General features: G+C 41.5%; 1 protein-coding gene across 1 annotated transcript in view; it reads right to left on the bottom strand.

Annotated features, from left to right (window-relative positions):
* The window catches only part of FYCO1 (FYVE and coiled-coil domain autophagy adaptor 1), a 238,226-nt gene continuing 226,056 nt past the window's right edge, over positions 1-12,170 (bottom strand). The window contains exons 15-18 of the mRNA XM_058183372.1: positions 4,833-4,928; positions 4,433-4,643; positions 3,494-3,603; positions 1-2,697 (exon numbers count right to left, since the gene is read on the bottom strand). Coding sequence (XP_058039355.1) covers positions 2,622-2,697; positions 3,494-3,603; positions 4,433-4,643; positions 4,833-4,928 — 493 coding nt within the window. The 3' untranslated portion in view covers positions 1-2,621. The remainder of the gene's footprint in view (positions 2,698-3,493; positions 3,604-4,432; positions 4,644-4,832; positions 4,929-12,170) is intronic.

Raw genomic sequence — 12,170 nt, forward strand, 5'->3', positions numbered from 1 at the left:
ACTTCATCAATAATATATATTTAAAATAATACATTATCTGTATAATTGAGCATTCTTTTCATATTACTTTTATACATGAAAGAAACCTATTTCTGGAAAAAGTAAATATTCTATTAAATTTCTACAGTAAAATAGACTGAGAATACCCATTGTTAATATATTAAGAGATTTTAATCCATTTGATATTGCACAATCCATGGCAAACAACACCCCAGATTTTAGCACTAAGTCCTTATTGCTACTCAACTCAAAACAAAATATTATCTTAAATATCTTAAAACATGATAATAACATTCAACAAAAAATGGTCAATCTACAATATCTTTCATTTTGCTTCTAAGTTACCAGCATTTTTTAAAATCATATCAGGCAACTTGCAAGTCTGTTTGGGATTATACAAGCACTGAGAGAATTTTAAATCATTAGCAAAGTGTCTGCACTGCATTGGTAAATCCATTAACTAGACCTGCACAGTATTCTGTAATAATATCAAGCAGCAAGTAAGCCATATTGTTCATATCCTAGTCTTAAACGGGCTAAATTTAAAGTTCAAGCTAATTCGTACAAAGTGCAAAAGAAAAGAATAATTTCTAGCATGATGGTATTTCTGCCAGATAAAAGTTCTAGTGGACACACAACCAGGACCACACCCACACAGGATGCTATGAAACAGCCGACTAATCTGCAAATATCCACTGCACCTATCAATCAAGATGCAACCACACAGTCAACCAACCCACTTACAGCAACAAAGCCAACACTCCACACCTCCCCACCCGTATTTATAGAGACGGCAGCTCTGATCACACTTCGCTCCCACAAGCACGAAGCCGTAAGCACCAGCCTGAAGATGACGAGTGAGACTTCGTTGAAACATCGCCAAGATACTCTCAACCTTACACGGGAAAAGACCCGAATACGCCAAAACTGACCAACCTACTGACCGATCAACTACCTACCTACCTACCTACCCACCCACATACACACACACACACACACATATGCCAAATATAGTAATGGATAGAAAGAAAGAATATAAACTGTAAAAATATTTTTTTAGGATTTTGTTTTCTGGACTAAATTTAAGTGTAACTAGCCTATTTGAACCCAATTTGTTCGCTCCTTTGGGAAAATGGGTAAACAAATAACATGTCAACCTTTTAAAATTTTATTGGGTTATTTATATTTTAATATTTTAATTCGTTTTAAATCTGGCCATTTTATAATATGCTTGTTTTAATTTCTTTTAATATTGATATTGTGATTTTTACTTGGCTGTACACCGCCCTGAGTCCTTCGGGAGAAGGGCGGTATAAAAATTGAATAAAATAAATAAATAAATAAATAGATTTTGTACTTGGTTGTAAATTGTGTCTTTGTGCAGGCATACAGATCAATGTAAGCCTACTTCTAGATCGAAAATTAATTTAAGTACTGCAGGCAATCCTGCTTCATAGGCAACATATCATATTAAGTGAGCACCCATTTGCAATATGGAGAGATATCTTTTTGATACCAAACATCACCTTTTTGCATGTTGAACCACTTTTCCCAATTTATATCTGCCATACTTGCTGGGTAAAAACTCCCAGAATTCTTAATTATTATATAACCAACAGGAATGTTGGTTATATAATATTTGGAGAATACCATGATCAGGGCTAGATTTAGATATTGTAAGTATCGGAAACTTTGCTTTTTGGCAACTACTAACAAAGAATAAGGCTGCATGAGAATTGAATTTAGTAAGAGTATTGCCAAGATGCATATGATGGGTGGAGAACAGCCCTTTAAATGGAAAGTATGAATACCAGCAAAAACAAAGCACATTTACATTAATGAAGATCATTTGAAGTGGATAGGAGGACCAAACTGATAAAAATTTACATGTACTATATGAAATAATAAAACTATAATTGTTTAAAATCTAAAAATTTAAAGCGCCCCTTCAGATTCTGAGATCCTAAACTGTAGCTTACTTAGCTGGGAAGTTAATTTATCAGTATTAATGTTTATACAAAACTGATTTTCTGTCTGTTGCTGACTCAATATAACCAACAATAATTAATGTTAGACATATATTAAATCTTCTATATTTAAAAATAAATGTCCTATTCTTAGCTCTTTAATAAAATGTATTTAAAATAATTTTTGATATCAAATGCAGCAGAATATAACTATATTGACTATTTAATAAACAAAATGGCTTTTGAATAACTGGCACACAGTTTAGAATCATTATTGCTCTCATAAAATCTATGTTTTTTTCTGCATGCATATACCATGTTTCCCCAAAAATAAAACCCTGTCTTATATTTTTTGAACCCTGAAATAAGCGCTTGACTTTATTGCCATGCGCTCAAAAGCCCGATTGGGCTTATTAACAGGGGATGTCTTATTTTGGGGGGAAAGGGTATATTTAAGTATGGTTTCTGAATTATTGCATAAATCTTGGAGGATTTATATCCTTCTGTGATTTTAGTGCTTCATATTTATGTTTATGTTTGTGTGTCTATCCACAGACACATAGACGCAGATACACATATGCATGTGCACACGCATACAAACACGCTCATACAAAAATAATAGCGTTTCTTGCAAGATATTTCATACAGGAAGAACTATGGAAAATCACTTCCATCATAAATCACTGGTCGTTGAACAGATAGGTGGAAAAACACTTTTTTTGAGATAAACCTGTAAGAAAAACAACATAAGAAAAATAGTCAAATGAAATTGTAAAATTAAGATCATCAAGGAGAATTACAGCTTGTATTTGATTTACAATCATTAAATGACTGTTCTAAATTACAATGGCACTGAAAAAGGTGATTTATGACTGTTTTTCACACTTGTTGCAGCATCCCCATGATCAAAATTCAGATGCTTGGCAACTGGCATATATTTATGATTGCTGAAATGTCCTGGGGTTTTGAAACCTTCTGATCAGCAAAGTTAAAAGGGAAGCCAGATGTACTGAACAACCATGTTACTAACTTAACAACTGCAATTATTTACTTAACAACTGTGGCAAAAGAGGTTGTATAATGGAGTAAAGCTCACTTAACAACTATTTTGCTTAAAAAGAACTAAACAATTACAATTAAATAAAGTTCAAATCTCTTCCTCTGAATTGTACCAATGTGATCCTAGCCACAGAAGGGATGAATATTTTTTAATGGCAAAATTGCCTCATACAATATAATATAATAATATATAAAACAATAATGAAAAGCAAAATAAAATGACCTTTTAACTTAAAGAGGAACAATTAAAGCATCAACAATAAAAATATAAAATAATTTTGACTGTAACCAAGAAGAAAAAAATATTTCAATATTTAAAAGAACATATTTGTGTATTAATTCTTTCTATGAGGATTTTAGAGGAACATAATTTCTATATTCACTCCACTCAGAATGAGATGTTAACTCCTAAAATCTCTATAACATCAAAACTATAAAAAATACTCTCTGCTCTGTAGCACACCAACCTAGAAAAAGTGTTGTCAAAAATAAGTATGTAAATTCCAGCATTTCGGATTTTTACATTCCCTCTGATAGTTTCCTTATGAGAATTGCAGCGAGTCATAGGAATAAGAACCTGCAAAATATATATCAGTATATTAGCCGGAAGGAACTTTGCCATTAGTAACTTGGGGAATGAATGAATATGTTTTTAAGCAGCCTGCCCAAACAAATGCTTTCTTTATATGTTGATCAAAGCTTCCATCACAATCAACTCATAATCAGCCACCAATTGATTATTTATTTATTAAATTTATATATCATTCATTTCACTATCAAGTAACTCTGGACAATCTACAATATACAGCCTACAATATAGTTAAAACAAAAATATAAAACATTAAAATGTTAAATAAAGTTAACAAAATTAGCTAAGATAGGAACCAATATACAATGGGGTAGTGATGAAGTCTTCTTTTTAATGTACCAACTACATTAAGGAATGCCCCAGGACAATCAGCAGAGCCAGGTTTTGAGGCCCTTTTGAAGGGCCAAAATATTAATTGAAAGATACAATAATGAGAAGGAAATAAAGAACAGAAGATTTTTCAGCGGCAACAACCTTGTGCTTGATACTAACAGCATAATGGATCAATCAGAACTTCTTTTGACAGGGTTGGACAACCTAGAGCTCAAATGCCCCCACATTTTTTAACCCCAGATCCTCTTCACACAGGGCAAATCCAAACAAAAATTAGCAATATTGTTTTCTGCTAACTACAGATTAGAACTCTACTACCACTAAACCTATAGCATATTGTCTAATTATATTTTTGGTGCAGAGATCTAGAATGGTTTAGCTCTGGTAGCAAATAATAGTTTTTAGTTGAACTGATTTGTTCATAATTATATTATGTACAACGTTTCCATGGAGAAGAGCAATTCTGTATGAAGGGATAACTTACTTTGCATTGATCCAAAGAGGTTTCTTCTGATTGCTTGTACACTACGCTGAATGATACACTCTTTGGGTCTGATGAAAACACCCAATTTATTGTAAGGCCAGTCTCATCTACAGTGATTGGAATAATGCTGTAAGTACTTGACTTAATAAACAGTTCTCGGGTACCTTCTCCAAACTTTAAAATCTCCTCCACTGTGAGAGGTAGCTTTAGCCTGAAGATAACGAACAAGAACAAAAAGAATACTTGACCAACAAATGACATAAAATGTGGAAACTCACTTACTTGCAAGAACACTTGTTACGAATCAGTGCTGTTAAAAGAAACAATTGCTTAAAATTATTGTGCTTCTGGCCAATGGCAGTTTCTTCCAAGTAAACACAGAGAAATAAACTGGGCTTACATCAATTCTCCTGACTTCAGCAAACAGATCTCTGCATCTTGTGTCATTTCCAAATCATCAGATTCATCAACAGTTGAGGAGCTATAGGTGCTGTTTCTGAGAACATAGAAAGTCAGATTATCAAAATCAGATATTCTCAAAATGTATACAGAAATCTTCTGAAAATCCAGAATACATGATGGTTCATGATAAAATTAAATTAAAATTATCAAAATTAGCTAAAGTAGGAACCAGGAACCTCCGGGAGGGAGATAAAGTGGTTATGGAGTGGAGGAAGTGGTTCTCCTGGGTATCATGTATGAAACATTATCTGGAGCCCTTTTAGTCAGGATTCAGGCTCAGATATGAGATGGAAATAGCACTGATCAATCTTTATGATGTCTTGATGGGAGCAAGACAGGAATAGTCAGGTGTGCCTCTGTTCAAAACTCAAGAAAGAAAAACCCCAACTCCATGTTTGTAGAGAAAGGTACTTTTACTGAGTATGAACTGAATGCAATGAAAGAAAAGCAAGGTCTAAGGCAATAGGCATGAAAATTAGATACTGAAACAATCCCAAATCTCTCCCGCCAAAGACCCAGGTTGAGTGTCCAATCCACATCTCCCCAAGGTGTCATGTAGGGCTCTTCTTCAGATGGTCCCCATCTATCTGGTATGCAGGAAAAGTTGACCTTGACAGCTATCAGCTCCTTCCACAGCTGCTTGAAACCTGTGAGAAGTTTCCTCCCTTTTTCTCGAGACATCTCCATCAGCTCACTTCCCTCCCCAAATACCAGCAAAACCTCCCCCCTCCCATTACAACGGCAGATAGCAAGCAAGCATCATAGGCAGAGGCTGACATTTGACCAACCTGCAGAAGAGACGTTAGTCCTAAAAAAAGAGAATAAAGTAAAACAGCACAGATATCCTGCAGACGATAATACCCCAAGCAATATATAAATTATACAAATAATCAACAGGCCCTAAGGCTTATCTGGATATTTACTGTGAGACAATTGTAAACATTTTGGGGCTCTAACATCCCGCTCATTCACCCATTCAGACTGAGATGAAGGGAAATGTTTCCACGTCCCCAGTACTGCACTGTACCTCTACATATTCAAGAGTAGAGGATTTCTTTGACCTTGAAATGTTGTTGTTCTTCAATGAGTAGGGGAACCGGAGAGGTTTTTTGATCCTGACGAATTGAGGAGGTCTGTACAGGTTTCAGCAAGCTAACATGGAATACTGGGTGAATCCTCTGGTGAGTTTTTGGTAACTCTAATTGCACTGTGACTGGGTTTACTGTTCGCACAATGGGAAAAGGGCCTACATATTTGGGTCCGAGTTTTTTCAACTTCTGGGTAGTTTGCAAATACTTACTAGAGAGGAATACACTTGGTAATCTTTTAGGATGGCCTGTTTCCTATCGGCTTGCTTCTTATTGGCTCTGTGAGCCTCATCCAACTTACGGGCTATTGGCCAGGTAACCTGAAGTTGTTCGATCCATTCTACCAGGGATGGTATTTGAGATTTCTCCTGTGGTAATTCCAGGATAGGCACAAAGTCCTGACCCAATACCACTTTGAGAGGTGTAAACCCAGTACTGCTGTGTACAGAATCATTATATGCCACCTCTGCAAATGGCAGTAGGTCCACCCAGTTATCTTGTTGATAATTTACATAACACCTGAGGTATTGTTCTAATACCAAGTTAGCTCGCTCACAAGCCCCATTTGTCTGAGGATGGTAGGTGAAGCTTAGCCCCTGGGCGGAGCCTAGCTACCTCAGGAACTCACCCCAAAAGTGGGAGGTGAACTGAACCCCTCTATTAGATATTATTCATTCTGGAACACCGTGTAACGGATAGATATGTTGAATAAACAGTTTAGCCAACATCTTTGCTGAGGGAATCTTGGGACAGGGTACAAAGTGCATCTGTTTGGAGAACAAGTCCGTAATCATCCAAATGACGGTATTTCTATTACTCCACAATAAAATCCATGGATATCTCCTTTCAAGGAGCCCTGAGTCTGGCTATGTTCTGGAGTAACCCAGGTGGCTTCCCAGATGGCCTCTTTGCCAAAGTGCATATAGGACAGCTGGCAACATATGCCTCTATGTCAGGGGTGAAATCTAAATTTTTTCCCTACCGGTTCTGTGGGCGTGGCTTAATTGGTGGGCGTGGCTTGGTGGTCAGATGACTGGGTGGGCGTGGCCAATAACAATAAATAATAAAAATAATAAACAAAGTATAACAAACAATAAGAGGTACCAAAAACCAACTTTCACACTTTACACACATAGAACACAACACAACAGAACTGACTAACACACAATGTAAAAGCAGCTGCACTTCACACTTCACACAGCCAGAAAAAGCTCAAAAACCAACTTTCACACTTTACGCACACATGCACACACAACACAAAATGCCACATACAGCTGAGAATTTGTGTGTTTGTGTAGTTAGAGTGAAACACTACAGAAACATACCAAAACTCAGAAAGGTGCACAAATATTTTATTTTATTTTATTGTGGACTTCAGTTCCCAGAGTTCCTCCACCAGCAAAGCCAGCCAGCATTAGTTGATCCCTGAGGAAATAGATTAGCTAAGCAATTGATTCTGTCTGGCTGAAAGTGAAACTGGGGCTTTCGGGCTGGAAAAAGAGCCATGTGTTCATCAGTAATCAGGTAAGTGCCTTAGAATCTCTACTCTTACTTGTAGAAAACATGTTTTCTACAAGTAAGAGTACAAGTAAGGTTCTACTGATGAGGAACTCAGATAAGATTGCCAGAGGAGACTTTAATTTAAAGGAGTGAAGTTCCCTAAACCAAAGATCTACTTGATGACCCCTCACAAGTTGGAGGAGTTTTTTCAGAACTGACTGCACCAATTTCACTTGTTCATCCATGGTTTCAGTGTAAATAAGAATGTCATCTAAATAAACCAGGACCCCCTTGTAGAGGTGCTCATGCAATTCCTCATTAATCAATTGCATGAACACTCCCTGGGCTCCTTGTAACCCTAAACCGAGCACCCTAAATTGGAAGCAACCCAGGGGGCAACTGAAAGCTGTTTTCCACTCATCCCCTTCCTTAATCTGAATTCTGTAGAATGCCTCCCTCAAATCCAATTTAGTAAAAATCTTCCCCTTAGCCAGGTGAGCTAACATGTCTTTTATTAGGGGCAGCAGGTACACATTTTCTACGCAAATTAAGTTCAGGTTTCGATAATCCATGCACAAGCAAAGAGAGCCATCCTTTTTCTCTTGGAACAAAACCAGGGTAGCCATTTAGGACCTCGCTGCCTGGATGAAACCTCGTTTCAGGTTTTTATCAAAAAAACTCCGCAGCTCCTCCAACTTGTGAGGGGTCATCAAGTAGATCTTTGGTTTAGGGAACTTCACTCCTGGAAGGATCTTGATGCCACAGTCACTAGGCCAATGGGGTGGTAGTACATCTGACGCCTTATCGCTGAACACTTCCCTGAGATCACAATATTCCTTAGGGATGTTCTCCTCCCCAGGAATGTGTTCACATGCCACCACCACCAGCTTCTTCGAAGCTTTAGCCGTGCAAAAAGGTTTACCTCCTTCTTTAGCAGGTGTGTGTGTATGTGTGTGTGTGTAGAGTGGATGCACAACCATCCTTACCTCCAATTCACCTGGGGATTCCATTTCCGTAGCCAAGGCATTCCATCCCAGGTGCTATGATGAAACTCATAGAACCCCCATCCACATCTCAACAGGTTCGGTCACAAACTGGGTGCCCCTCGCACTGACCTATCCAATTGACAGAATGTATTGGGTACTTTCAGAAGGAGGCGGTGGATCTAGGCTTTGAGGTTGCCCCCTTTGGACACTCTGGGGTTTTCTCTTGGGGGGGATAAGAGAAGGCTTGTTCCAATTCTGCCCCCCATGGTAGTGATCCCTGGCCAGGTCAATCTCCACGTCGCGGGTATCACATACCAGCATTGCAAATCTCGAGGGGCCCCTCGGGAGCATCAATCCTTGTAGATGTCCTCATTAAGGCTATCCTTATAACACTCCATCAGCACCTCCTGGGACCACCCCCTCATGTGGCACTCCAGCTCACGAAACTCTTGGGTGTATTCTGCCACCGATTTCTGTCCCTGATTTATAGACTTCATCCTGATTCTAGCTTTTCGCTCAGCTAGGGGGTCCTCAAACCGCTCTCGTAGTGCTGTCATAAACTGGTCATAACTTTTCAGCAGGGGGAAATTGTCATCATGGAGGTCCACCCACCATTCAGCAGCTATTCCCTCAAGGGCCATTGTGACACATCTCACATGGGCGGCTTCTGATGGGAAATCCTCTTCATACTCTTCCATGTAATTCCACACTTGAGATAGGAAGAATCCCAATGCCTTGGGATTCCCTCTGTATTTTATTGTCAGTGGTGGAAACTTTGGAATCTGACGCCTCCAGGCTCCTGCCCCCCTTACCAGGGGACCCTGAGTTACAGTTTCAGTCTGAGCCCCAGCAGCCCGCTTTCTCTGCCCAGCCTCTAGGAATCTCTTCTCTGCTCGCTGAAGCTTCTGTTCCCCTTTTGGGTTTTCAATCTCCTCCCTTACCAACTCCACATACCTTTCACGGGCTTTACGACTCTCAAGGGCCTCTTTTAAAAGCTGCACAGCTTGAGTCAGCAGGTCTTCTTTGTTCTCCTCCTGCCAAGCTGCCTCTCCACACCAGCATCTGGTAACTGTCACCCCTGAGGGGATTTCCTCTGGAGATTTCATTCTACTGACACCCAGCGACCACTTAGCTCTGACTGGTTGTTCTTCAAGCTGTAATTTTGACATCCACTCCAAAACCTCCCTACAGTGCCTGGATTGAGCGGGAGTGGATCCAGCGTCTCCCATGTTTTCCTGGTCACTGTCTTGTCAGACATTCTTGGCTCAGTCCCCACAATACAGCTTTCTCTGGGATGGTTGGTAAAGCAGTCCTTGCTTAATGTCAGGTATGCCTCCATTCAAAACTCAAGAAAGAAAACCTCCAACTCCATGTTTGTAGAGAAACATACTTTTACTGAGTATGAACTGAATGCAATGAAAGAAAAGGCAATAGGTGTGAAAATTAGATATTGAAAGCAATCCCAAATCCCTCCCACCAAAAACCCAGGTTGAATGCCCAATCCATATCTCCCCAAGGTGTCATGTGGGGTTCTTCTTCAGACGGCCCCCATCTATCTGATTTGCCGGAACAGTTGACCTTGACAGCTATCAGCTTCTTCCACAGCTGCTTGAAACCTGTGAGAAATTTCCTTCCTTTTTCTCGAGACATTTCCACCAACTTACTTCCCCCCCCGAAATACCAGCAAAACCTCCTCCCTCCCATTACAATTTTTTTTTTTTTTTTTTTAATTTTTATACCGCCCTTCTCCCGAAGGACTCAGGGCGGTGTACAGGCAAAAGTAAAAACAACACAATATACAAATTAAAATACCTTTTAAAAACTTATTAAATTAGCCTGAAATTAAAATTTTCCATACTAAAAACCCCATTTAAAATTAATAAAATTTCCCCTTAAAACTAATTTAAGCCAGCCCCGCGCGAATAAAAAGATGTGTTTTTAGTTCGCGACGAAATGTCCGGAGGTCAGGTATTTGACGTAAACCCGGGGGAAGCTCATTCCAGAGTGTGGGTGCCCCCACAGAGAAGGCCCTTCCCCTGGGGGCCGCCAGCCGGCATTGTTTGGCGGACGGCACCCTGAGAAGTCCCTCTCTATGGGAGCGTACGGGTCGGTGGGAGGCATGTGGTAGCAGTAGGCGGTCCCGTAAGTACCCAGGTCCTAAGCCATGGAGCGCTTTAAAGGTCATTACCAACACCTTAAAGTGCACTCGGAAAGCCACAGGCAGCCAGTGCAGCCTGCGCAGGATCGGTGTTACATGGGAGCTACGTAGCTCCTCTATAACCCGCGCAGCTGCATTCTGACTAACTGAAGCCTCCGAGCGCACTTCAAGGGGAGCCCCATGTAGAGAGCATTACAGTAATCCAAGCGAGAGGTAACGAGCATGAGTGACCGTGCATAAGGCATCCCGATCAAGGAAGGCGAACTGCCGAACCAGGCGAACCTGGTGGAAGGCCCCCTGGAGACGGCCGTCAAATGATCTTCAAACGACAGCCGATCGTCCAGGAGGACACCTAAGTTGCACCCTATCCTTTGGGGCCAATAACTGCCACCAACAGCCAGCCGCGGCTGCAGCTGACTGAATCGGGTGCCGGCATCCACAGCCACTCCGTCTTGGAGGATTAAGCTTGAGCCTGTTTCTCCCCATCCAGACCCGTCGGCTTCCAAACACCGGGACAGCACTTCAACAACTTCATTGGGGTGGTCCGGGGTGGAAAAGTACAGCTGAGTGTCATCAGCGTACTGCTGGTATCTCACCCCGAAACCACTGATGATCTCACCCAACGGTTTCATGTAGATGTTGAACAGAAGGCGAGAGAATCGACCCCTGAGGGACCCCACAAGTGAGGCCCCTCGCGGCCCACCTCTGCCCCCTGTCAACACCGTCTGCGACCGGTCAGAGAGATAGGAGGAGAACCACCGATATACGGTGCCTCCACTCCCAATCCCCCAACCGCGCAGCAAGATACCATGGTCGATGGTATCGAACGCCGCTGAGAGGTCTAATAGGACCAGGGCAGAGGAATAACCCCTGTCCCGGGCCCTCCAGAGATCATCCACCAATGCGACCAAAGCTGTCTCCGTGCTGTATCCGGGTCAGAAGCCGGACTGGAACGGGGCTAGATAGACGCCTTCATCCAGGTATTGGGGTAGCTGTCGCCACGGCACTCTCTACAACCTTCGCAACAAAGCGAAGGTTGGAGACTGACGATAATTACCCAAAACAGCTGGGTCCAGGAGGGCTTCTTAAGGAGGGTCTCACCACCGCCTCTTTCAAGGCGGCAGGAAAACCCTTCCAACAAAGAAGCGTTGATAATCCTCTGAGCCAGCCTCGTGTCACCTCCTGAGTGGCCAGTACCAGCCAGGAAGGGCACGGGTCCAGTAAACATGTCGTGCCGTGAAGCCTCCCCAACAACCTGTCCACGCCTCGGAGCCACAGGGTCGAACTCATCCCAAATGGACTCAACAAGACGTGCCTCCTCTCCCTCGCTTGGATCATCCCAAATTCGATCCAGACCGTCCCTCAGCTGAGCGATTTTATCGATAGATAACCGCTAAACTCCTCGGCTCGTCCTGCAAGGGTCATCCCGCACCTCCTGATGTAGGAGAGAGCGGGTGACCCGAAACAGGGCGGCCGGGCGGTTATCTGCCGACGCAATGAGGGTGGAGGCGTAGGAACGCCTCGCTTCCCTCATTGCCACTAGG

Source organism: Ahaetulla prasina, chromosome 4 (genome assembly GCF_028640845.1).
Source record: "Ahaetulla prasina isolate Xishuangbanna chromosome 4, ASM2864084v1, whole genome shotgun sequence".
Classification (NCBI taxonomy): Eukaryota; Metazoa; Chordata; class Lepidosauria; order Squamata; family Colubridae; genus Ahaetulla; species Ahaetulla prasina.